Source organism: Mesitornis unicolor, unplaced genomic scaffold, assembly GCF_000695765.1.
Source record: "Mesitornis unicolor isolate BGI_N332 unplaced genomic scaffold, ASM69576v1 scaffold1468, whole genome shotgun sequence".
Classification (NCBI taxonomy): domain Eukaryota; kingdom Metazoa; phylum Chordata; class Aves; order Mesitornithiformes; family Mesitornithidae; genus Mesitornis; species Mesitornis unicolor.
Genome location: NW_010199571.1, coordinates 29,907 through 53,171, shown reverse-complemented (window position 1 = coordinate 53,171; position 23,265 = coordinate 29,907). Strand labels below are relative to the sequence as shown.

The 23,265-nt window shown below is 36.2% G+C and overlaps 1 protein-coding gene across 1 annotated transcript in view; it reads left to right on the top strand.

The window, feature by feature from the left end:
- The window catches only part of LOC104544565 (regulating synaptic membrane exocytosis protein 1-like), a gene marked incomplete at both ends in the record, with an annotated part of 77,450 nt that overhangs the window by 27,655 nt on the left and 26,530 nt on the right, over positions 1-23,265 (top strand). The window contains 3 exons of the mRNA XM_010189474.1: positions 5,911-5,982; positions 10,740-10,922; positions 12,297-12,409. Of these exons, the coding sequence (XP_010187776.1) occupies positions 5,911-5,982; positions 10,740-10,922; positions 12,297-12,409 (368 nt within the window). The remainder of the gene's footprint in view (positions 1-5,910; positions 5,983-10,739; positions 10,923-12,296; positions 12,410-23,265) is intronic.

The following is a 23,265-nucleotide window of genomic DNA, read 5'->3' as shown; positions in this document are numbered from 1 at the left end:
CCAGAAGCCCAAAATAAAACAGCAACTTAGATGTCATCTCTGCATTTTGTTGAACAGTTATAAAGCACCCGGGAATTAATGTCTTCTCAAGTTTTCCTTTTGCCATGAAATAAGATGTTTGATACAACGGAATATCGTCTGTGTTAATGGTCTTCAGTCTGGCTTTACCTGCTTCTGTGAATGTTGGTGGTGTTTCCTCTGTGGTGCTTTATAATATGATAAATAGTTACTGTAAAGCCTGTTCTTGTCTGGGTGTTTATTTTTATTGGTTTCTAAGTTCTGTCCTAAATCAGGATGGTCTCCAAGATGCAGGTTTTCCTAACAAGGTAGGTTTTGGTTGAAAGCAACAGTGCTTTAAATAACTTTATATGCTGAATTCTGCCTATGATTAATAGAAGCACCTTTGATTTTTTCCTTGTCCTGAAGTTTCTACTCAAATCCATTTTGGTATTCCATTGCTTTGGCAGTAGTAATTTTTTTTGGTATTTTTTTCCAGATAGATTTGAGGGTTTTTTTGAGAAAACATTATAATTTATATTGAGGTGGAAATTCAAAATTTCCCCTTCAAATTTTTTGTGTTACAGTAAATGGCAGGGTACACACGGTTCATTTAAATAATCGATACCTGTGTAAACTCGTATGAAGTTACACTTGAAACTGTAACATTGGTATATGGATAAAACTCAGTTACTGTAGTGCTAGTGCTTACCTTCTGCTAAAGTCTATCTGCAGTACTTATATTTGTACTGTAATTTGTCTTTATTATTCCATTAATACAAGGTGAGAAGAGTGTAATTGTGTTTGGATTACATTTTTTTAATTTGAATAAGGCGGCATTATAAATTATAAAATAAATTATAAATTAGAAAATAAAATTTGTGAAACTTTATTGCAAAATTGTCCCTCCTTATAGATACTGCATTGCTAGAAATTTTCCTGATACATTCCTTCAATGGGGCAGCTATTAATAGTTGACAAATGTACTTTGTATCTTTTAGGCATTTTTAAGTAATTTCACCTCCCATTTTTAAAGTCGGTGGAAAGACAGTCTTTGACTTCAGTGGGTCAGACTTGATAAAATCTTGTTGTCTTTAAAGTGATTAGAATTAAATCCTAATCATATCACACGTCAGTGAAATGAGGTTTTCATCTAAATACTGCCATTCTTAATGCAGAACTGTACACCTTTTGATGTCAGCTGAAGTTTTGTGGAGAAAGACTGAAGTCATCTAATGCCTCTTGGCAAAAATATTACAGTAAAGCAACTGTAGGATATAAAATCTGTTATGGGAAAGATTTTTCAGTTGGAGAAAATGTTTAATTTTCTCCGTGAAATCAGAGGCAGGTAATGCGGTCCCCAAATCCCAGTGATGCAGTCAGTGATCAAACTAGGAAGGAGTTTAGGCCAACCCAAATTGGGATGATGGGTTGCAGTCTCCCAGTTCCCGGATCTTTCTCCCAGATTAAGAGGAGTTTGGAGGATATTGGGTTCCTTGCATCGCATGCCCAATAGAAAATAATGGCCCATCTTGCGTGTAGAGAGAGTATCAGTGAGGGACTCAAAGGTGATTTACCTTTGGTTTCTACTCTTTAAGTTTACATTCATTCTGATATTTCCCATAGCTTTGACAGCTGGCCAACACTACTTAATTCTATAATTTATGGGCTTTTTAAGATGTGCTTGTGTCAATCTGACAACTGATGCAATGGGTTTCAGCATCTGATGGATCAGCAGAGGTAACTGACTGCTTATCACTGCTTTCAAATTAATTGACAGTGACAATTCAAATTAATTAATTTTCAAATTAATAGATTAATTGACTTTGACAGATGTCAGTTTACTCTTCATTTGAGTACATTCCAGATTTATCTTAGAAATTGACCCAATTTGCACGTTGAGTGGAATCAAGGAGATATATTTCTGAGTACATTTCTTAAATATGACATGCATTATTTCTAATATCAATAATTTAAATTCAGTTTTTGCTATTTTGCAGTTAAATTGCAAATGATTAGTAATATAAATTATAGCAGAGTTCTTGGCAAGACTGTTCTTATTCTGGGATTTGTTTACTTGCCATGTCAGAAGAAGTGACTCCTTGATATACCTTGACAAGATGAAGATATGTTATGTCTTATTTCCTTGATAAGAATTAACAACTGTTTGGTTAGTTTCATATATTTCTTTTAGACATTTTAAAGAATAGTTTTTTCTTTGAATTTGATAGCTTCATTGCTGGGAGGTTTTCTGATTTTCACATTAGAAATCAGAATTAGAAAGTCTGCCCAAAGTGGAAGACTTTCTGGTAACTGAAGGACTGAGAAATTGGGAAATGGTAAGTGATGACAAAAACAAGGAGAATAAAAGTTGACCATTTAATGGTAGGTGGGAATTTTATTCAGATCCTTTCCTGTCTTTCTGGCAACATTATGTGACTAGATAAGGGAGGCAGTTTTGTAAGACATGAATTGAAGTGTTAGGACGGAGTTTGAGGAGCTGCCAAGCCATCAGAGTAGTTGTAACCTCCCAGCTCCCATACTGTGTAGCTCCAGCCTTTCTAAAATCTTCAGGGAAAATCAGGAAGTATTGAACAGTCTTGATGGCTTTAAGACTACGTAATGAACAGATTCACTGCAAACCACTTAGGTCTCTTGTACAAGCCAGTAATAAATAATTTTAATTGTTAGATACTGAATTTTATAAAACTATTATTTTGTTACTTTAGGAACAGTCATTTTAAATTTTGATAGGAATATTACAATATATCTGTGTGTAGATTTTGTTGACGCTCAACAGTGATAAATATTTTGAGGCACATGGGTCTTTAAAACATGAACTGTGAATATCTTGTCTGTATATAAAATAATGTATGAAGAGTGCTTGTCTGTATATATAACAAGGCCTTATTTACAAGTTTTATTTTATCATTTTATGATTTGGTATGACGGTAGATTTATGACCTTAAGAGAAGTTTTAGCATTTTCTCACCATAATGGAAGTATAGATGCAAATTTATTACATATCCTAGATTATTACTGGGTTGCAACTTTTGCTGAGTTTTCTCATTAAAAGCCAAGTTTGATATTTGAAAAAAAAAAATCTTACATTGATACACCTTACAAGAACAAAAAATAAATTACTACATATTCCATAAAAAAATTACAATAAACCAACAAGCTAATAATATTCATGCAGACTGAAAGCTGTGAATAAATTTTGAGGTTCTTAAACAGCTTCAGCAAAAATGAAAATAATAGAGAAATTACGAAATATTCTGAACTTGATTTGATTTTTTTAAAAACTGATTTCGCTATTCTACTTGACTATTGAATTGTTGTTAATTAATACTGTAGCTGGCAACAGAATATTCTTTTTCATCAAAATATGTGAAATTATGACCTTTTCTTGCATTTGCAGAAGAATTTCACAATGTAATGACAAAATACACATTTTTTCAAGTTCCTAAGAGAAGATGTACTGTATAGGTTTATATAGTAACCTGATGAGTAATACTGTGGATTAATTATCAAGAAGGATGATGGCAACTATTAAGCCACAGTGCTGCCTTTCAGCATGTGGAGTATAAAGATTTTTTTAAAAAATGTTGTGGCTTTCGTTCTTTGTTGCATCTTAAATTCTTGCTGTTATGTCTAAAAATTTCAACATTTCCTTAACGTGTATGGAGTAAATCAACAGAAGGGGAAATGAGAAATATTATCTTTCTCAGCAGATAGTGCCTTAATGCGTTTGGTTTATCTGTTTGACTGCGTGTCTCCACCTTCACTGCATGTGATCATCTCTCTGTTTCTGCTCATTCTGTCCTAATTCACATCCATGCTTCCACATTTCGTGAAGAACAAGGACGCTGGCATCTTGCATTCCAAAACAGGACAGTGTAGACCACCTAAGTGCTAAACCTGGAGCAGCACAGAGGTATCCGTATTTACTCAAATCGTAGTTCCAAGTAACTGAGGTATTGGTTATAGTAAATTCTTCATGTGCTCTGCATAATACTTTCACACTTTTTCCTTTTTATGTATGAGTGCATATATGCATGTATTGTTGGTAGATAATATGTGCTGCTCGCAAGGACAGCACAGAGAGCAGATAAATAAGTATATTCAGCTTACTAGTGCTATATATTACTTTGTCACTTTTCACAAAGAGTAGTCACTATGTGTACTTTTTCTCCATCGCACGTAATGGCACAGTCTAAACAACTGAGAGGAAAATAAGCCCAAAAAACCAACCAGAAAATGAAGAGTGATGCTGCTTCTCCATTCAGTGGATCTAATCAGAACTTTACTTTGCTAACCTTAGGTTTTAAGTAAAGCTGCAGCATCTTAATAAGTGGTTTACCTGTGTATCCATCTTGTATTTGTCCTGACAAAGAAAAAAAGTAAAAAGTAATGAAAGTATAGAAAAAATAAATCTGGATCAAAGAGTTTGAGGTCAAAGGGGATTTTAATTTTTAATCTGACATGATTTATTTTTTTCTGTAAGAAAATATATTCTTTTAAAACATGGAAAGCATCAGGTAATGACCTCTGCTCGTGCAAAAAGCATTTTGTATTTTCCTGCAGTATTTTCTTGGTTTTGGAGCATACTTTTGCGTCACAATATAATGCTCATCAAATACTGCAGTGGCTACAAATCATGAAAATCCACACTGATTATATTTTTTTGGGTATAATTTGATGTTACAGCTGTTCAGGTATCTTCCAGTTCAGACACTGGATTACTCTTTATAACCTCAAAAGTTTAAAATGAAAACAGGTTTTTTAAAGTATTATATTTATCTGTTTGTTTTGCCCATAGGGATTCTTTTATACCTTAATATATGACATTGATTATATTGTTGAAAGTTCCTATTCTATTTTTTTTCCACTGGTGTAAGACACAAGTTAGGGTTTGTCAACATTTCTAGTCTGTCAATGAATAATCATCGCTCCATGTTTTTTGACCACTCCTGAAATACTATATGCCCTTTTTATTCTAAAACTCCAAATATATATTGATGATTATCAGAGGTTTAATATTGTAAATCCTAATTTGTAAACAGTCACATTGCTATGGATAGTAATGGAAATTTTGGAGCACACGAGACTTGAAGAGATTTTCATAATATATTTATAGTCCTGGGTCATAATGGTGAAACACACTTCACCTTCCTTCTTACATTTATTGACTCATATACTGTTCATTGGTTTTATTTACTATCAAAGTAAATGCTTAGTTTTTCAGAGGTAACTATCGCCTCACTATCCACAAGTCAGATGTTTTATATTAAAAATTTACGTGGGAAAGGAGTGAAGGAATGAAATAAAATTAACTTCTAACATATTTATGTTGACTGGAATAAAATAGAATTGTCTTAAACAGTTTCTCAAAACCTTTATCAAGTTTTAATACAATGAGATTTTTGAAAAGCCAAGTTTTTATTAACATAGTGACAGCATTATTTAAATCTGATATGATACAGTATTATTTTACTTTTGACATTTTGATTTAAAAGCAATTTTTAAAGCTTACAGTTGAATAGTATTTTCTGGTCTTTTCTGCAGCAATTTTTTTCCTGCTGTCTACTCTACATTTATTTTTCATGCTGTCAAGAGAGGACTAAAAGGCCCATGAGGAGGCTTTGTGTCTAATCTAATACAATTAACTGCACATTCAACCAGGATTAATGTTGTCTCCCCTGTTTTGGTAGCTCATAACCATCACCCTCAATCCAGCCTAATCAGGGCCACATGTCTTAAACCTCCACTTCATGGCAATAGTTGTCACTTTGTCATCTGTCAACCATTTCTGTTATTACCTTTGCAATACATTATTAACAATATAATCTTCATATTTTTTGTGTTCTTTTTCTTCTCTGTTTATTTCTTTTCTGACATGTCATTTCACAGGCAGTCCAGAAAAGTGGAAAGATATAGCAGCCATAAGCAAACTAGGAAAGGCTCCGCAGCTGAAACAGAAAGGTAGGATTGCTGCTCGATGAGTACACGCCTCTTAAAATCAATCTGACTCCTGTTTTTGGAATATACCTCCAATACGACTTTGAAACATCCATGGCAGTACCAAAAGCTATGTTGTTGTAATGTACAATATTATTTACTTTATATCTAGATTATTAGCACTGTGTTGCAGTACCTGTATTATTGGCTGTGTTGCATACATACAGAATTTTTCTGGCATTCATCGTTGCAGATAAGCTCAATGGTAAAGACCAGCAGTACATCCATTTTATGAGCCAAAATCTGAGACCCCATCTTGATCTCTGTAAGATGAAATTGGGAAATACGTAGCATATTTCATTCGTATGGACTCAAAGTTTTCTGCGCTTTACCACTGCTCTTTTTTCAAAAAGCCTCATCTATTTTAGATTAATTTTGAGGATGAAAAATATATATTAACAGATTAATAATTTAAGATATCTCTGATCAAATCAATTTCACTTTATTATATAAAAATGTGAAGTTACACATTTACTTATGTATAGAAAAATTTATAATCATTACATTGTTAGTATAAATACTGAGACTTTAACCTTTGTATTAATTGAATTTTCCTGTACTTGTATTATTATTGTAACTTCTAGCTTTGATGCTACTCAAGTATAAGTTTATGTATTCAAGTTCTTGAGAAAAAGTGAAAAAAATGAGGACATCTACTAAATCATAAATATGTATAATTGAGTTTTAATCCTTGTGTATTGCTTGGAATAAGAGCAGTGAGTAGGGGTGAGATCCTGCCTTTGTCAGAAACCGATTTATGTGATCTTGATCACCAGAGGAGCAACGTACGTCTGTGTGGAACTGCGACGGCAGAAAAACTTCCATGAACAACACAGACATATTTTTATTTTTAATTAAAATTATCATTACGTAGCAAGAGCTTTTACTTTATTTTACTGCTTCAAGTCCCAGACTGTTGTTCCTGGTCCAAAATCAATGGTTACATTTTTCATGGGTTTGATGATTCTGTTGCCACAACAGCCCAGTTGCTTTTTTTTACCTAAATGATGGCTGAAATCTTTGCAGTGTTTAAACGAGGGACAGTTTTGCCACTGAAATCACTAAAGACATTTTTTCCATGGGTTTTTTTCTGATTTCTGAAGCATAAGGGGAGCCACTTGGACTCATGGTTCTTGATAACCATTCAGAATATAGGGTTAGAAAGCTTGGAACAAGGCTAAAAAGGAAAATAAGGTGGGAAAGAGATACGTATGAAGTAAATAGGAGGGGAAAAATGGGAATATAAACATAACTATAAAGTATGGTACACTTCAAACCTGATATTTCACTTGGTGTGAGCTGGGGGCATCTTTCTCCTCCCGGTGTTAAGATCACTGCATAGATCAAAACCACATACCTCACTAAATCTTGTTTACAGTAATAATTATTTTTACAATGTGTTTTTCTGTTTGAAATGACCATCCCAGGTCTGAAATTTTGAGATATTTTTTTTTCCTGGACATTTCAAAGCTTCTCATAATTATAACATGTGATTGATGATTTACTCATGTATATGAGAAAGCATGAGTCTGAAGGCCGCTGTGAAATATTTCTGCAGTGTCTATATACAGAATTTTTGAGGTTTAACGGTTTGAAAGTTATTAATCATTGCAGTGCTAAGATAAATTTGGCATTGATACGTTCCCACGTCTTGATTGTCATCACTGTGTAATGCTACTGTTTGGGGCAGGAAGGGAGGGTGGTGTTGGTTTTGGAAGGGTTTTGTGGGTTTTTTTTAAGCAATGTGAAATTACTTTCAACAGGTGATTAGGAAATCAAAACAAAATCCACCAAAAATAAACAAACCCAAAAACATCTGGTGGTTTTTTTCCCCCTGAAGCTAAGTGAAGTTTCCAGAAGTGTGAGGCCTTGCAGCTACATCTTTACTTTCCAGAAGAGACAAGCCAGCTCTGATTTCTGATGATGACCTCAGTGCAGCAAGAGCATAGGGAAACATAAGTTGTGCTGCTGCTTTTCACATCTCCGTAGCACACGGTGTAGGCTTCTGTTTCCATAAAATGTTTCACTGCTATTAGATGTGAGACACAAATGTCTGAAGTCTGAGTGCTGTAGTTTAGTATATCATAGGTATAATTTGCACTAGCGCCAGAAAGTTTTGATAACAGGACAGGCAATTCGTTTTCCTGTCAAATAGCAAGTATAACTCAGGGCTGTTTTTTCCTCAGCTGTCCATTTCTGTCTTAGATTTGGTTTTTACTTTGCAATTTGCAATTTGTCAGCTAAGCAGATTACTGGAACAAGATATCAGCGTGCTATCGGCTTCTTTATAAAGCCTTTCAACATGCTGTTTAAAATTAAGTTATCTGTGTATTGTGATAGCTTAGGAAATGTACATAAAAGGGGAAAAGCCAACCTTTTCAGGATAGTTTAGAGCCTAAGAGTTCTCTTCATTCAGTGCGATAAGCAAGATGGGATTCAGTAAACTCATCTGAAGGAGTAAACCTGATTACATGAAAATGAAACTTTTTCAGTGCTTGTATGAATGAGCAAAACTGTGGTAAAATAATGATTCATCCCAATCCTAAAATGTTTTCTTTCAGCCCTGACTGATCACCCCAGAAATGCCAGATTTGAGGTTACCTTTTATATATGTTATGACACATCCAGTCTTGAATTGTACTTGCTCTGTTCTACATAGGACCCTGTGCCAGATGTGCACTGGATTGGCGATGCTCTCTTGTTCTTAGTTTTTCTTTATAGCCCCATAAGTGGCAGCATGTTTTATTTAATATGTGAAGCATCAGTCTGAAGAGAAAGGAATTTGAGTTTTCTTGTGTGCAGACATGTGAATTGCAGTCTCATTGCTCACCAGGTATCATTTCTCTCCCAAATTCCTCTCGTCTCCATACTTCTTGTCTCACTTATATCTCATTTCCTCAGTCATACACTAGCTTTGTCTCCCATGCTTGTTCCTTTTTCTCTCATTCTCCTGCTCAGCCACTTGCAGACTTCTTTCAGCAAATGATCTTTCTCCTAGGCCAGTGACTCCTTAAGTACCTTTTAGTTTTTCTCCAGTTCCCTGTTAGCTGTATTTTCTTTTGAACCCCAAGTAGTGTATTTGTCTCAATGTAATACCCCAGCTAATGCAAGTTTCATTTTAGTTAAGCAGATCCTCTGTCTTTCTCTTGTGGAAGGGGACAGATCTGTAAAGAGGGTATTACTGAAAGTAATTAAAAAAGAGGTAAGTTCCTGAGTCTCAGGTAAAATGTCCTCTAATGGCAGGACAGACTCTCCTAGTACTTGACAGGGCTCTCAAATAGATAAATTCCAGGGCATTTACCCTCTAAAATGAGAAAAATCAGAACTCGGAACATGATGACTTTGTTAGATTGGAGCATTCATTCATAGTAAAAGCAGGCAAGCACAGTGAGATACATATTTATCTGATAGATGTTATGATGTTTACACATCTGATAAAACAGATGTGTAAAAGCTGGTTGCATGCAGTAGTTGTCATGGAGAAACAGGTGTTTTCAGCTCATTTTCCTTAGGGTAAGCATCTTATAAAATCAGGGGAAGCCGTCTATGCAGGAACATTATGGTTATCACCACGGCAAGCCAGGAGCTAAGCTAAGGAAGTGTTAGGGTTTAAGAGAGGGAATATAGCAAGTGCAACAGAATTCTGGTTTAGTTTTGTTGTGACAGGACTTCCACATAACCTCTTACTGATGAAATGGCTTTGAAACCAAACCTATTTGTTATCCTTGGTAGACATCTGTGTGTTTTCTCGTATGTACTTTATTTTTAGGATGATGTTTTGGTGTATGATAGTCATATGAACTAGACAGTCCCTTGGTTGCTTTGAGTGTATCCCGTGGGAAAGTTGTGCTGGGGGTGTGAAAGGAGGCTTCAAAAGTCTGCAGAAATTTAAAAACCAAAACGAAACACAATGAAATCATGTCATAGGAAATGGAAATAACAGCAGATACAGTAATACCATTTTCAAAATGCTGCACTGTTGGGAAACTAAGGAAGAGTAAGAAGACACAGTTGAAGTACTTTGTCACTCTCCAAACTTGAGGTGTTTCAGGTTATCGTATACTTGCAGTATATGCAACTATTAAACTACTAATAATTATTCTTTATTATACTAACACGATTAATCATTATACTTCATATTGTCATTATATTTTCATTAGTGTTCCTTCAGAACTGTGTTTCTGGTTTAGGGCTTAGAGTAGAAAGACACTTAAATAAATTCCTCATTTCAATCTCCTAAGGAAACCAAGGGAATTACGTATGTGCTTACATTATCATCCTTTTTTAGAACACTAATTGAAAACCAGTTAATATATTTAATAAATATTAAAGGTATGTTTTAGAAACAGAAATGCTTTGTGGTAAAACTAGGTGCTCATAGTCTACTCTGTGCTAGTACTTATGTTGTACGTGTTGTTAGCTTGTGTTTGCTGTGTTTGAGATGCAGCTGGAGTTTTTGGCCAACTGTCCCCTATATGCAGTGCAGTTCGGCAGTCCCATAGTTAGGGTCATGTGTATCTGCAGTGGTGAGTGATCTGCAGTTCGTCATTTTGAAAATGGATTTTACTTATTAATTCTTTTCAAGAATTAATAGCTTTGACCTGAAATGTCAATCCTGGTCCCGCCGCCAGGATTTGCGCTGTTCTTCGGTGGAGGGGGGCATGGGAAGGTGTGCCTGGAGCTAACAACTGAACAGTTTCTTTTTGGCCCTGGTGTTTTAGGGGTCTGCCACCATGTCTTTCTAGAAGGGGACTTCCAACCCCACGAACAGCTGAGCAGCCAGTCATTAGGGGAAAACACCACGCTCGCTCCAGGTCGAGCGAGCACTCTAGTGTCAGACCCTTATGCCCTGTACATCACCTAGCGCCCGGAGGGTCGGCGCCACCTTCTCCACTTCTGACAAGGTTGCTATTTCATGTCCAACACGGCTTTCATGTACTGCCTCCTGGGTGTCAGTGTGGTGCTGTACTTTCCTGAGCATACGTGGCACGTTCACTCATTCTGGCACTGTAGATTATCCTCTCTTCATGGTATTGACACTTCTCCCACATCCTTTACACCACCTATCTTTACCATCCAGATGGTACTTCTTGCTGTTGAACTCAAATAGTTATGCAGTGTAAGAGTGAAAAATTGGGTGTGTTTCATCCTTCCATTGTTGTGTTTTGTTCTGTATCCATATGAAAACTATCAACGTATTTTGCTTAAACGCTGTGCAGGAAATCACGTGCTGTTCACACAGCAAACTCTCATCTTACAGGCTAAGAGAAAGTCAGTTGATCGACATAGCGTGAAGGCCAACGGTGTTTTGAACACCCACAAACGTGCTACTTAAAATTGCAAATTAGCTACTTGCAGCCTTAGTGTAGTAGAGGGTAGTCTAGCGTAGCCTACCACTCTAGTAGACTGCAAGTAGATAAACAATGCTTATACACTATAGTAAGTATGATACACTATAACTGGCAAGGGTATTGAATAGTAAGTTCTCCCTCTCAGCAATCTGCTTCTTCTCTTCTTTATTTTACTTTTTTTAAACTTTTCCCCTAGTGATTAGAGGTGGCCCTGCTAATTTTAAATACAAACTTACCAGGTTCCAGAGGTGTTTGATAGGTGATACTCAGATGCTGTTATCTATGTATAAGAAATCAAGTAGCCAAGGTGCTCTTACATAGTTCTAGCTAGAATTCAGCCAAAGGGATTTAGGATATTTACTTAGGTAAGAATATTTAAAATCTTGTACATTGATCCTGAGCGCACACACATATTCACCCTCCCAATACCAAGCTTAAAGGGTTTTTCCATCTTTGAGTTCAGGGAAAAACAGCACATGCCATGGGAGTAGATACTGCTGTCCACTTCTCTGTGGTCTTGTGCAATTGTCACATCAGCACAAAGAGAATACAAAAGTTAATAAAATATAAAGGTTGCATTTTATATTGCCCTTACACCAGTGCGGAACATACCTAAATTGTGAGTCATAATCATAAATGGTTCTTAGAAAACTGCCTTTCGTTCAGTGGTTTTTCACTAGTACTTTATTAAAAAACAAACCAACAACAAGACAAAGAAAAATATTTCTCCTTAGTTGAAGGTAGTTAGAGAAATTAAACATGAGGCCTTACAAGTTAACTAGGTATCCAGACCTGAGTATGTGCATATGGCATACACCAAATGCAAACTCATCTTCAGAATACGCAACTTAATATGTGTTTAAAATTCAGAATAGAAAAACTCTCTTCACTGGGGTTATTTCACCTTTGTCTTCATTTCCTTTGCAGAATACATCAACAAGGAAGTCCCACACAGTCTCCTCCTGCAGACACATCCTTCAGCAGTCGCAGGGGAAGGCAGCTCCCGCAAGTTCCAGTAAGAAGTGGCAGTATAGAGCAAGGTATCAAATAATGAGCTTATGATGGCTCAAACTTTTTGATTTCTTACCTTTTTATTACTTAAAGTCTACTTTTATAACTATGTGTTCAATGCTATAATTCTACCAATAAAGCAATAGAAGAGAATGAAAGCATATTTGTAGTTTGGGAAATCCAGTAGAGTTTGACTGGTGGGTTATGACACATGGTTTAATTGCCTTAATTTTCTAGTACCCTTTTATGTCTACTTTAAAATTTCTATCAGAGTCATGGTAGTTTCCAACACATATCTAGTTTGTATTCAACTAAAGAAACTGGGGGCAAAAGTTTTGACATCTTTTTGACAGCCTTGCTCATTTCTTACTTTGCGGTTTATATTTGTTGTTGTGCATGGTTAATATGGATTGATAATAAATATCACAAATCTGTTTTACTTCTTGAGTTCATAGTTCAGTGATTAAAGAACGAAAATAATCACCATGGGAAATGTGAGAGCACAGGTCATCACACCTGTCTGTCTTAAGGATTAACTAATCAGGCAAAGAATGCTGCTCTTTTCTGAAACAGTCATGTAGACCTGGTGGTTGTGGAAGATGGTTTTTTACATCCTAATGTCAAATAAGTGTGAATATTGCTGTTTCCTTTTCTAGCAACATATTGCACACAGAGTATGAGCTATTATGGTAGAATGAAATGGCACAATGGACAATATTTGCACATTCAGGTTTTATTCTGTGTTTAAAAAGCCTGTTTTCTCATTGACTACAAGCAACAACCAAGATTGCCACGTACCACAAGGTTTTATTCTGTGTGGAAATTAAAGAAATGCTTCCAATGATGAATTCTGTAGTGCTTTATAGAACTGTTGGAAAACCGCTTTCTTTAATAGATAATGTTGCTGACAATGACCTTCTTATCATGATAGATTACCACAGGGGTTTTTTTGTCTGATGGTTTACATTAACATGAAATCAGCTTACATTAATTTTATGGCTTTGACCTGTGATGGCAGCTACACCTTCAATTAGAACATATACAAATGTATTCTTGTTTTATACATGTGTTTATTCTGAGTGGTTAATATTCTAATATGAGTGAGTTTTACTCATTTTAAACTTTACATTCGAATCCTCTCATATTGTTTTGCAGTCAATCTAGCATCCTCTGGATTATAAACTAGTCACAAACTACATTTGCAGCTTCTATTTCTGCATATTAGTAAGTTGAGAGCTTTTTAGAGAAATGCAATATATACTGAATTTCAAATTTCTTTCCTGTTTCTTCTGCAATTTCAGAACTTGGTACAATATATAATGATGAATCAGCTTTTCATTTGATTTTAAGTTGGCTTTCCTTTGGATATTCATCTGTTATCTTTCTGCTGTTCTTGATAACTGTTACATTGAGAATAAAATGCCAGTTTATATTTTGTTAAAGACATTGGAAATGAATGTAAAACCATGAAAATAAGTAGAGATGGGATGTATACAGAAGAGGAAAGAAAAAATAGAAGTTGATCAGCAGGCTAAAGCTACTCAAGGTTTACAAAGCTGTGGGTACTGTGAACATCTGTAAAGCAATGCTGTTTCACCGAGCTCTTATTTACACTTCTGGTTGATGTGCTTGCGTCTTACGTATAAAATGTACGAGTAGGATGTGACATATCGTTTACTTTGTTGGTATCTATCATACCTCCTATGTCAACATGGCAATATAACACACATGGAAATGAAGGCTAAGGAGATTTTCTTCTTTACATAGTACGTTGGTTTTGCCTAAGTGACTGGCTTGTCCTTTTGAAGGGGAGGTTTTCTGATTTTACTCATGTTTAACACTTTGTCCAAGCTGAAAATATATTTGCAGCAAAGTACTAAATTGAATAGATTTTATAAAATATTTTTAAATGGTTTTGTCAGTATCTTCTGAAGTAAATATGATAGTATGCATAAACTTTATACTGCTGTAAGAAATTACATTCAGTGAAGCCATAAGACCGTAGTATTTGCTCTGATTTACAATATCAGATTTTAATATCAGTTTCACATCTTTGGTCCCTTTCAAATGACTCTCAGGGTCAAATGGAGTGACTAGAAGTGATCTGACCCTAATGTAGGATTGAATCCAAAGCATGTTGAGGTCTGTAAAAGATTTCCATTATCTGTACTTGGAAATGAATTGTGTCCTTAATGAGTTAAACTTACAGTCACCGTGGATATAGATGATGTCAAAATCCAATGCAACATACAAATGTTATAGAGAGCATTTCAAAATTCTTTGCATTTTCTTCAGCTATAAATAAAGCTACTTCTTCGTGATCAGTATTGACATCCTGCACGATATACCAGAAGGTATCATTTTTACTGTAAAGTGCTTCTTCACATTCTCTACAAATTCTGTGGTGTCAGGAGGGTTGAACACACATTTAAATATATATACATCTGTGAATCTGTGTCTGCTTTACAAATCACAGTAACTGCTGTAAAAAGATAAAACATCTGTATATCAAGAGTGAGGTTTTTATTTGCTGTTTGCATATTCAGGAGGCATAAATGAATCCAGTGAAGTAATTTTATTACTCTTTAAAGCTGTACTTATGGAACTCGTGAGAGTTAATGAAGGAACAAGAGACTGGTAGTGGTTTTAACCTCGAGAATGAGTGATATTTTAATGCTTTTAATCATAGGTGAGATTTTTGCTCTCAGTCTTTAATCTTTAGGTCTCAATTGTAAATTATCACATCCATGCTAATGGAGACTGCTTCTAGAACTGCCATTGCATCTCGGACATCCCGTTTTGTCATTGTCAAGTTTAGAACTAAAAACCGGTTGTTTCCTTGTCTCTACCAGTTGATGTTGTCTTAGTTACTGCTGTGGTTGGCAGCTTGAGAATCATCAAAGCTCAGCTTAAAAGGTCCTTATTGGTAGACACGTGTATTTAAAAAAATCTGATAGAAGTAATCCTTGCAGAGAAGACCAAAGTAGTGGTTGCTCTTCCATTACAGAAATGGTTTTGGTACTATGGATCAGGAACAGAAAAAAAATACCTTGAATATAGAGGGAAAGTAGTGGTTGCTCTTCCATTACAGAAATGATTTTGGTACTACGGATCAGGAACAGAGAAAAAATATCTTGAATATAGAGGAAAAAGTCCAATTTAAGTACAAATACCTCAAAAAAAAGCATAAATATGTACACTAGAGGAAAAAAAAAGGCTTCTTGGTGATTATGTCCTAAAGGTGGGAGAGCAGCTTTGCCTAGTTTTGGAGTCAGGGAGGAAGGTAGTTATTTTCACAGGGAACAGTTCAAAGTACATAATATTTTTAACTGCAGTACATGCAGACATTTTAAAGTGGTTGCAGCCAAGATTGTAGGCTTCTGTAATATTTAGGCAACGTTATTTTTTATTTTAATCTCAGTGATGTTCAAGGAAGACACGGCTGTGTTTCTTTCCTTTGCGACCCCATCAGCAGTATTTCCTAGGGTGCAAGACACAGTGGGATGTTACTGCAACTAAAGGTCTTGAGATGCTTGAATACCAAAAGTTAGTCAGGTGTGAGTGTGTCTGTGTGTGTTTTCAAAAAGCCATGATTCAGTAGTCATTGCCCTAACTCATGCTACTTAAGGAGTGTTTTTCATTGCTTTAAATGATAATTTTATAAAAGAATCTAATAACATGAAGAAGTTTTGACTGAAGCAGTGAAATTGTAAGCCATGATAAGGACAATAATGTTTTCTCGGTATATCATCCTGTGCCAAACTGAGAGATTTGCATCGGTGGGTTTCTATTTGCGTCGTGTTTGAGTGGAACTGTGCAAATCGTTAAAAGGGGTGGGGATTCTGCATTGACTTTGTTTTCCAGCTGTTTCTATAACAACTTTGTTATGTAGTACCTTGATTTTAAATGATACTTCTGTATAAAGCGTATTTCTGTGATCTTTGCTCAGTCCGTCCTCTGTCATTGCAACTATCAAACGTTACAGGATTTCTTGCATGAACAGAATTTGAGGGGGTGGTCTCTACACTTCTATATAATGGTTAATCATTGTCTTGATCAAGGAAATGAATACAGCCTGAAGATCTGTAGCATTTTTCTATGGATAATATTAGGAAATCTAGCAAGTAAACAAGAAAAAACATATTATGTGCTATTGAAATTCATGAACCAGCAAGACAAATGTGCAATGTTTGTTTGCAGTATAGAAATGATCTTTAAGAGCTAATTCGTGGAAAACCAGGTCTTTCTCCCCGTATCTGCTCTTCACAGCTTGATTTCTTTTTCATAGCCTGGACAATGTGGTTTCGTGTTTCAGAAGCCCTGTAATGAGAGTAAGGTTTGTGATAATCAGCAGCCTATTTCCACATAAATGGCACCTGTAACCATAACTGAACCAGTGTGGTTGTCTGTGTTTCCAGTGGCATCTGTGTCCGGCAATGGGCCTTATACAATGATCAGTAGAAAAGCAAAAGTGGCATTAGGTATCACTGTGTCTTAGCTTATGTTAGAAAAAGCTGTGTAAGCTTTGGACATGGCTTGTGTGCAGGACGAAATTCATGTGTGCGTGTGTGCTGCTGTTTTGTGAGGGAAAGCTGTGTTGAAGACTTTACTGGTACTGAATGGGAATTATTTATAAAGTTCATGTGTATCATATATGTACGAATCTTTAATGGCAGTCACATCACACTTTGAAGGAGGTTTTGATGTCCAGTGTTTCCTTTTAACAAATAAGAATCAGACTTTCATGCAGAAAATCAGTATGTTGTCAAATAATACATCTGAGTTGTAAATATATTTTTATATTTATCCAACTTAATATCCTAAAAAAAAAACCCCCCGAACTAGTGAAAACCATTTTGTGTATATGTGCTTGATCTTTGAAATGTCATTGCAGAGAGAGTATGGCTTGAGTATTGATAAGAAACCAAACCCTTCAGTTAAAACCTTATGTTTCAGTATGAAACTTGAGTGGGAAAAGGAAAAGAATAAGACATTTCAATTTTAGGTCGTAGTCTTTTAGCGTTGTTTGTTTCGTCTTCATATTTCTGGTTTTATTTTGGAATTACTAGGTGGCACTGCATATTTTGGGGCAGCTTGTGGAATCTTGACTCACGCTGGAGAGTATTTTTCTCAGCATTGCTAACTCTTGCAAATGAGTTCAAGCCTCTTAATCTTTTACATTTTCCTTAAAGACTGATTTTCAATAGTCCAGTATTTATTCAGTATTATAGTAGAAAATTAACTCTCATTACTGCAGAAAAGTCTTCAGAATCTAAAACGGGCCTATGTGGTTCAGGAGTGAGAGCTGATATTTAAAGCCATTTTAAGATTTTTATGTGATTCATTCGATACTGCTCGAGCGGAATACACAGAGTCCACAATCTGCATCTCAGTAACTTCATTGTTCCTGTTAATTTTAAAGAAAAAGTCATAGGCTTTATTATTTGTCATGGTTTATCATTTTAATTTTCTACATTACTTTTACATATGCTGAAGCACTGCCTATGGTACATGCCATTGTCACATGTAACACATTTCTTTATCTAACTTTAAATTTGCTGATTTCTTTTTCTGTTTCCATCATTCCGTGCATTTAATTCATTGAAGAGCAAGAGACTTTTAACTCTTCCACAAAAGGTAAATATTTATGTAATTTTTTACAAATGTTTACTGGCTTTTCCCTCAATATATTCCATGTCAGTATATAGCATTTAGTTAACAGTGTTTAACAGGCGAGAAGGTTGTTTCTCAAATATCTATAAGGTATCTGATGCCCCTCTTTAGAATCCTAAAATGGTTTCCCTCGTGATTTCTAATTTTCCTATTAAAATGCAATATACTGGATATAATAGGAGTAGTGATGGTATTTTACATGGCTCAGAAGTTGCTCTGTTGAGTTAAAGTTTACTCAAAGACTTAAAATTTTATGTAAGCTCTTCTTGAGTGCTGCAAAACATCTGCTTCTAATGATTCAGCCATGGCTCTTGGCCTCAGTGAAGGACGTTTCGTAGGTCTGGGTTTAGGAATAATTGAAGGTGATGATGACCAGAAATTATCCTTCATCTGCAGAGAGAATCTGAAGAATGAGCTGGGTTTTATTTGCATGACAAATAAAACACAGAGAGTTGGTCATTTTGTAGGGCAGGTTTCTAGGGAGGGACCTACGATGCTCTCCCATGAATTCTCCATGTCTGAGCTGATACCAGGAAATCAGTGAGATCACACAACAGGCATCTAAAAAAACATTGCAGAGAAGTCCTATTTTTATCATTTGCTGAAATTAGGAGGAGTTACCTCAAAATCAGAAGAAAAGCCCAACAAAATAATCCCTTTTAATGTTTACAGCAAAATACTATGCTGCATAAACGTTAATAGCACAAATGAACCTTTTCTGACATTTAGTACTGACTGCTGCAGATCTTGGGAATTTCTGGTCTGAAAACAGAAGTTGAGCTGGAATCAGAATATCTCCTGCCACTTCTTTACTTTCCCAAAGAGTGAATCCCATTGATGCATTCACACTTGCCTAGGTAAAAACACAGCAGCTGTTCCAATACAACCAGCTATGAACTCACATGCATGCCAATACTCAAGAGTAAATTTTCATTATGATGTTGATGAAAAAGATTAAAAAGAAATATTATTTAACTAAGGTATTAGCACTAATAGGTTATTTTGTAGTGTTAAGAATGTGCTATGAAATGTCTTAAAGTGCCAAGATTGGTTGATTTTTACAAATTATTTTAGTCGTTTTTGCTTTATTCAGCATATTTCTGTCAAACAGAACAATACAAATCAGTCGTGCCAGGTTGTTGTTTCTCCCTCTTTCAAGTTCACAAACCTTGCCCTGTGATTTGTACTGCAGTGAATGTGTTTTTGTGTAAAACAATTGACTTTATGCAGACAGACTAGACCATGGCTGTAAGGAGTTTGTAAAAGAGCTTGTTTCCACAAGATTTGGATAGACCTGACCCAAATTAGGGAGTGTGTAGAAGGTGATGGGCTCTCTATGTGCACAGATTCCTCTGGCTGAAGGAAGCTCAATGCAGATGCAGGCCAGAGGCAGAATAATCGTGTGTGTGTTTTAAATTTCACAGTAGAGTTTGCTGTGGATTTTTGAAGTCATGAAACCTACCACAGGGATACTTTGCATAAGCATATGGGAAAACTCATCCTGAAGGCTTAACAGAAATAACCTGGAGACTCTATTATTTCTGAATAATAATAAATTTATGAATTTTCTCTCTGCTGTTCTGCACAGCCAGGTCTCCAGTGATCGCTCCCTTCCCTCCTCACGTCCTTTGCCCACTGCATGGGGGGATTCTTCCATCCAAATCTCACCACTGCTTTATTCCCCTGCCTTTGGTCTGAACAGTGGTTCTGCCCAGTGTTTTCTTCAGCTCCCACTTTTCACTTTCTCAAACAAAATACTGTATTTTTTCCCCCCAATTCCCATCCACAGAGCATCCACAATTTCCCCCCCAGTTCCCATCCACAGACAGATGAAGCTCCTGGATTTTGCTGTGTAGAAAAGCTAAATGTACATGCCTCTAGACTGCATTATAGATATAGCTGTTTGTCATCGTCCAACTTTTCTTCTTAATATGAATTCTGGAGTGAAGAATAGGTCAGATCTTTATTGGCGTCTGGGATTAGTGCAGTTCCCCGTTGCCCTACCAGCACCTGCTGTTTGTGCCTCAAAAACACTGTTACTATGAAATATTTTTTATGAGATAATTTTTCACTTCCACTTACTTTTCAGCAGCTCCCGTGTGTGAGCAAATCTTTCTGTCATTTTAGACTTCGGGACATTTCCCTTGAAGTCTGCATCATAAAGGATGTGTGATATCTGCTGTAAGGGTTGCAGCTATCTGAAATCTTGATGCCAGTTTCCTCATGTTACATAGCTTACTCCAACATTTAGTAGTGCAGGTAAGACTTGGAGGATTTCCAGATTGTGCTGTTTGTCTACACCTCCTTTCTGTCCTGAATCATCTTGAGCAGAAACATGAAGTGCCTCAAGGCCAAATCTTGTGTTTGTTGCAGACTTTCTCATTACAGAAAAAGGTATTGGCAGTGCTAAGACATCCGTAGCTTTATTATTTAGCTGTCTTTACCTAATTTCATGGCTACTGGGCATTATTGTACCTATCTCTGCTAAACTCTTAGAATTCTTCCCACATGTAAATATTATGGACCCCAATCGAGCCACATATCTTCTTTCTTCTTAATAATTTCCTAAATCTGTTTCTGCAAGACCACATCCTGGTCTTCATATAATTCTCATCACTTCTCTCTGAATCTTTTTACACCAACTTTATGCTTGAAATTATATTCTAAAATATCAGATTCCATTAAGCTTAGATAAATCACTTATCTTCCAGCTTCCGTGTTTATTTTTGATGTCCTGAAACTCTCTATCTCTGTATGGCATTTAAGTTTGTTGTTCTTTTTGTAAGCATAAAGGCCTATTTTCCTATACCTTGCCTCCTTTCTTGCTTTGTTCTTTGCTAGATAGCAACAAATCTCCACTTCAGACTTAGTGATATTTTGCTGGAGATACATGTGTAGCATGTACAGCAGTTCAATTTGGGGTATAAGGAGTTTTTCCTTGGAAATTGGTGGTGGTCACACTGCTACACAGGAGGTAGTTGCAATGCTAAAACATTTCTCATCCTTTTTTTATTCAAATGTATGAGTGGGTTCTTTTTAGATGTTATTTATTGTCAAGATTCACAGCTTTCCAATGTCTACAGAATGTGGAGTCTCTTTGATGGCTGTTTTAATATGAAGGAGGTGGATATCTAAACAGTTAAGCTCAGGAATTAAAAACAAGGGCTAGAAAGGCACCTTTAGCATATTTCCTGTTCAGTACTGCTGCCTGTGCTACAATCCTTATTCAAATAAGCCCACATATGTTTCGTACATTATGCTCTCAGCTTAATAGACAAGTGTTTATAGCACCATGCCATCTAAGAAGTTTTCCAAATAATATATAGTTTAGTCCCCCTTGCAAACCTCAAATAAGGGACTTAAAAACCTTAAATTACTTCATTTTCTTTTTGGTCACTACTGTTAGTACAGCTTTTGTAGCTCTCACTGATTTTCTCAGGATTGGTCCGTTGTTGATCCCAGTGCAGGTTGGATTTGTTTTAAAGTCACATTTTGTCCATTGTTAGATTCACATCCTGTGGATAGCAGAAATATGCCATATGATACCTTCTGTCTATCAACTGAAGTATATTAAAAAGAATAGATAAAACTTTATCTGCCCTACTGTATTTGATATGTTAGTGTAGTATACTGCGTATGGTTCTGTCACTCTACATAATTGAAAATGTAGCATACATTCTGAACAGTTAGGTTTCTAGCTAGGTCTAACTCCTCTATCAGTTAAACAGCTGATAGGGGTTAAAATGTGTCCATGCTAGTTTTCAGAGGATAGAAATAAAGAAGACTGTCAGCCATCACAAGTAACTATATAAACCTTACCACAGTGCTAAGTATGACTAGTACATAAAGTCTTAGTAAACACATAATGTCTTAGAAAAACTAAGAAATGGCCATCTCCCTTAAGAAAACACAACTGTTAGCCTGTCCTAATTTTCTTTGAGTGTAGGTTGCAGGCTGAAAATGAAATCTGTCGCTATTTTCTTTAGTGTATTCCCAACCTTCTTTATGGAGCATATTATGGACTCACATATATTAGACAATCAAAGGACAGCATGTATTTTTTAGGCTGTCATTAAAGCCTATAAGGGATGGGAGATGGTCTTAGTCTTTGTAGACTCTGTCTTCCTCCTTTGAATTCTATGCACATTGGAAGCCAGATGGGACTTAGCATATATAACATATATAAGTAATAGCTAAAGGAACTTCTGTTTGCTTGATGGAAGACCATTCAGATCTGCATTGGGCAGTTAATTCTTGATAACCTGGTGTGGTGGGTTGACCCAAGCCAGGAATTAAGTGTTCATCAGCTGCTCGCTCACTCCGCACTTCCCAGTTGAATGGGAGACAGAATTGGAAGAACAATAGTGATTAAAAGCTCATAGACCAAGTTAAAGACAGTTTAAAAAGTGGAGGGAAAAAATGAAGAAAAAGGAAAAAAAACACAAACCCTACCACCAAGTGATGCAAAAAAGCAATCACTCACCACCTCCCAGCAGCAGACCAATGTCCAGCCAATCTCAAACAACTACCAAGGACATACTACTCCCTGTTTTATTGCTGAAGATGATGCTTTACGATATGGAGCATCGCTTTGGTCAGTTGGGGTCAGCTGTCCCAGGCACTGCTCAGCAACTGATATAACATTGCTGTGTCACCAGCACTGTTTTAGTCACACATCTAAAACTCAGCACCATACGGGCTGCTGTGAAGAAAATGACCTCCATGCCAACCAGAACCAGTGCACGTGGGGTTACAGGAGTCAGACTGGTTTATAAGTATAGTAATGGAATTGAAATATAACATTTTCGTTCCATTCGTATGTCTGTCTTTTCTCTCCTGCATGGCTTGGTTGCTTTTGTGCATCATCGTTGTACAACCATATTTTAGTAGTAAAAGCTTTAGCTCTAAACTTGCACCCCTCATCTATGCAGTCTGCTCAATGAGTTCTCTCCTTTCAATTACTTCTTATTCTGATTGATCTCGCATCTGAATCGGCAGCTCTTGAAGAGATGAGAGTTATAGATCTTTGAAGTGTGACTTCTGACACCAAAGAGAGTAACGTGTCGGCGCAACTGATATTGATGGTAGTTGTACCGCTAATTTGAGACACTTAAGGTAAATCTCCATGTTTTGAGTTCTAGGCCCACTGTAGAATTTAGGTCTTGGGGTTTCAGTGCTTCCATCTGTAAATTACTGAGCAGTCCTACCTCTG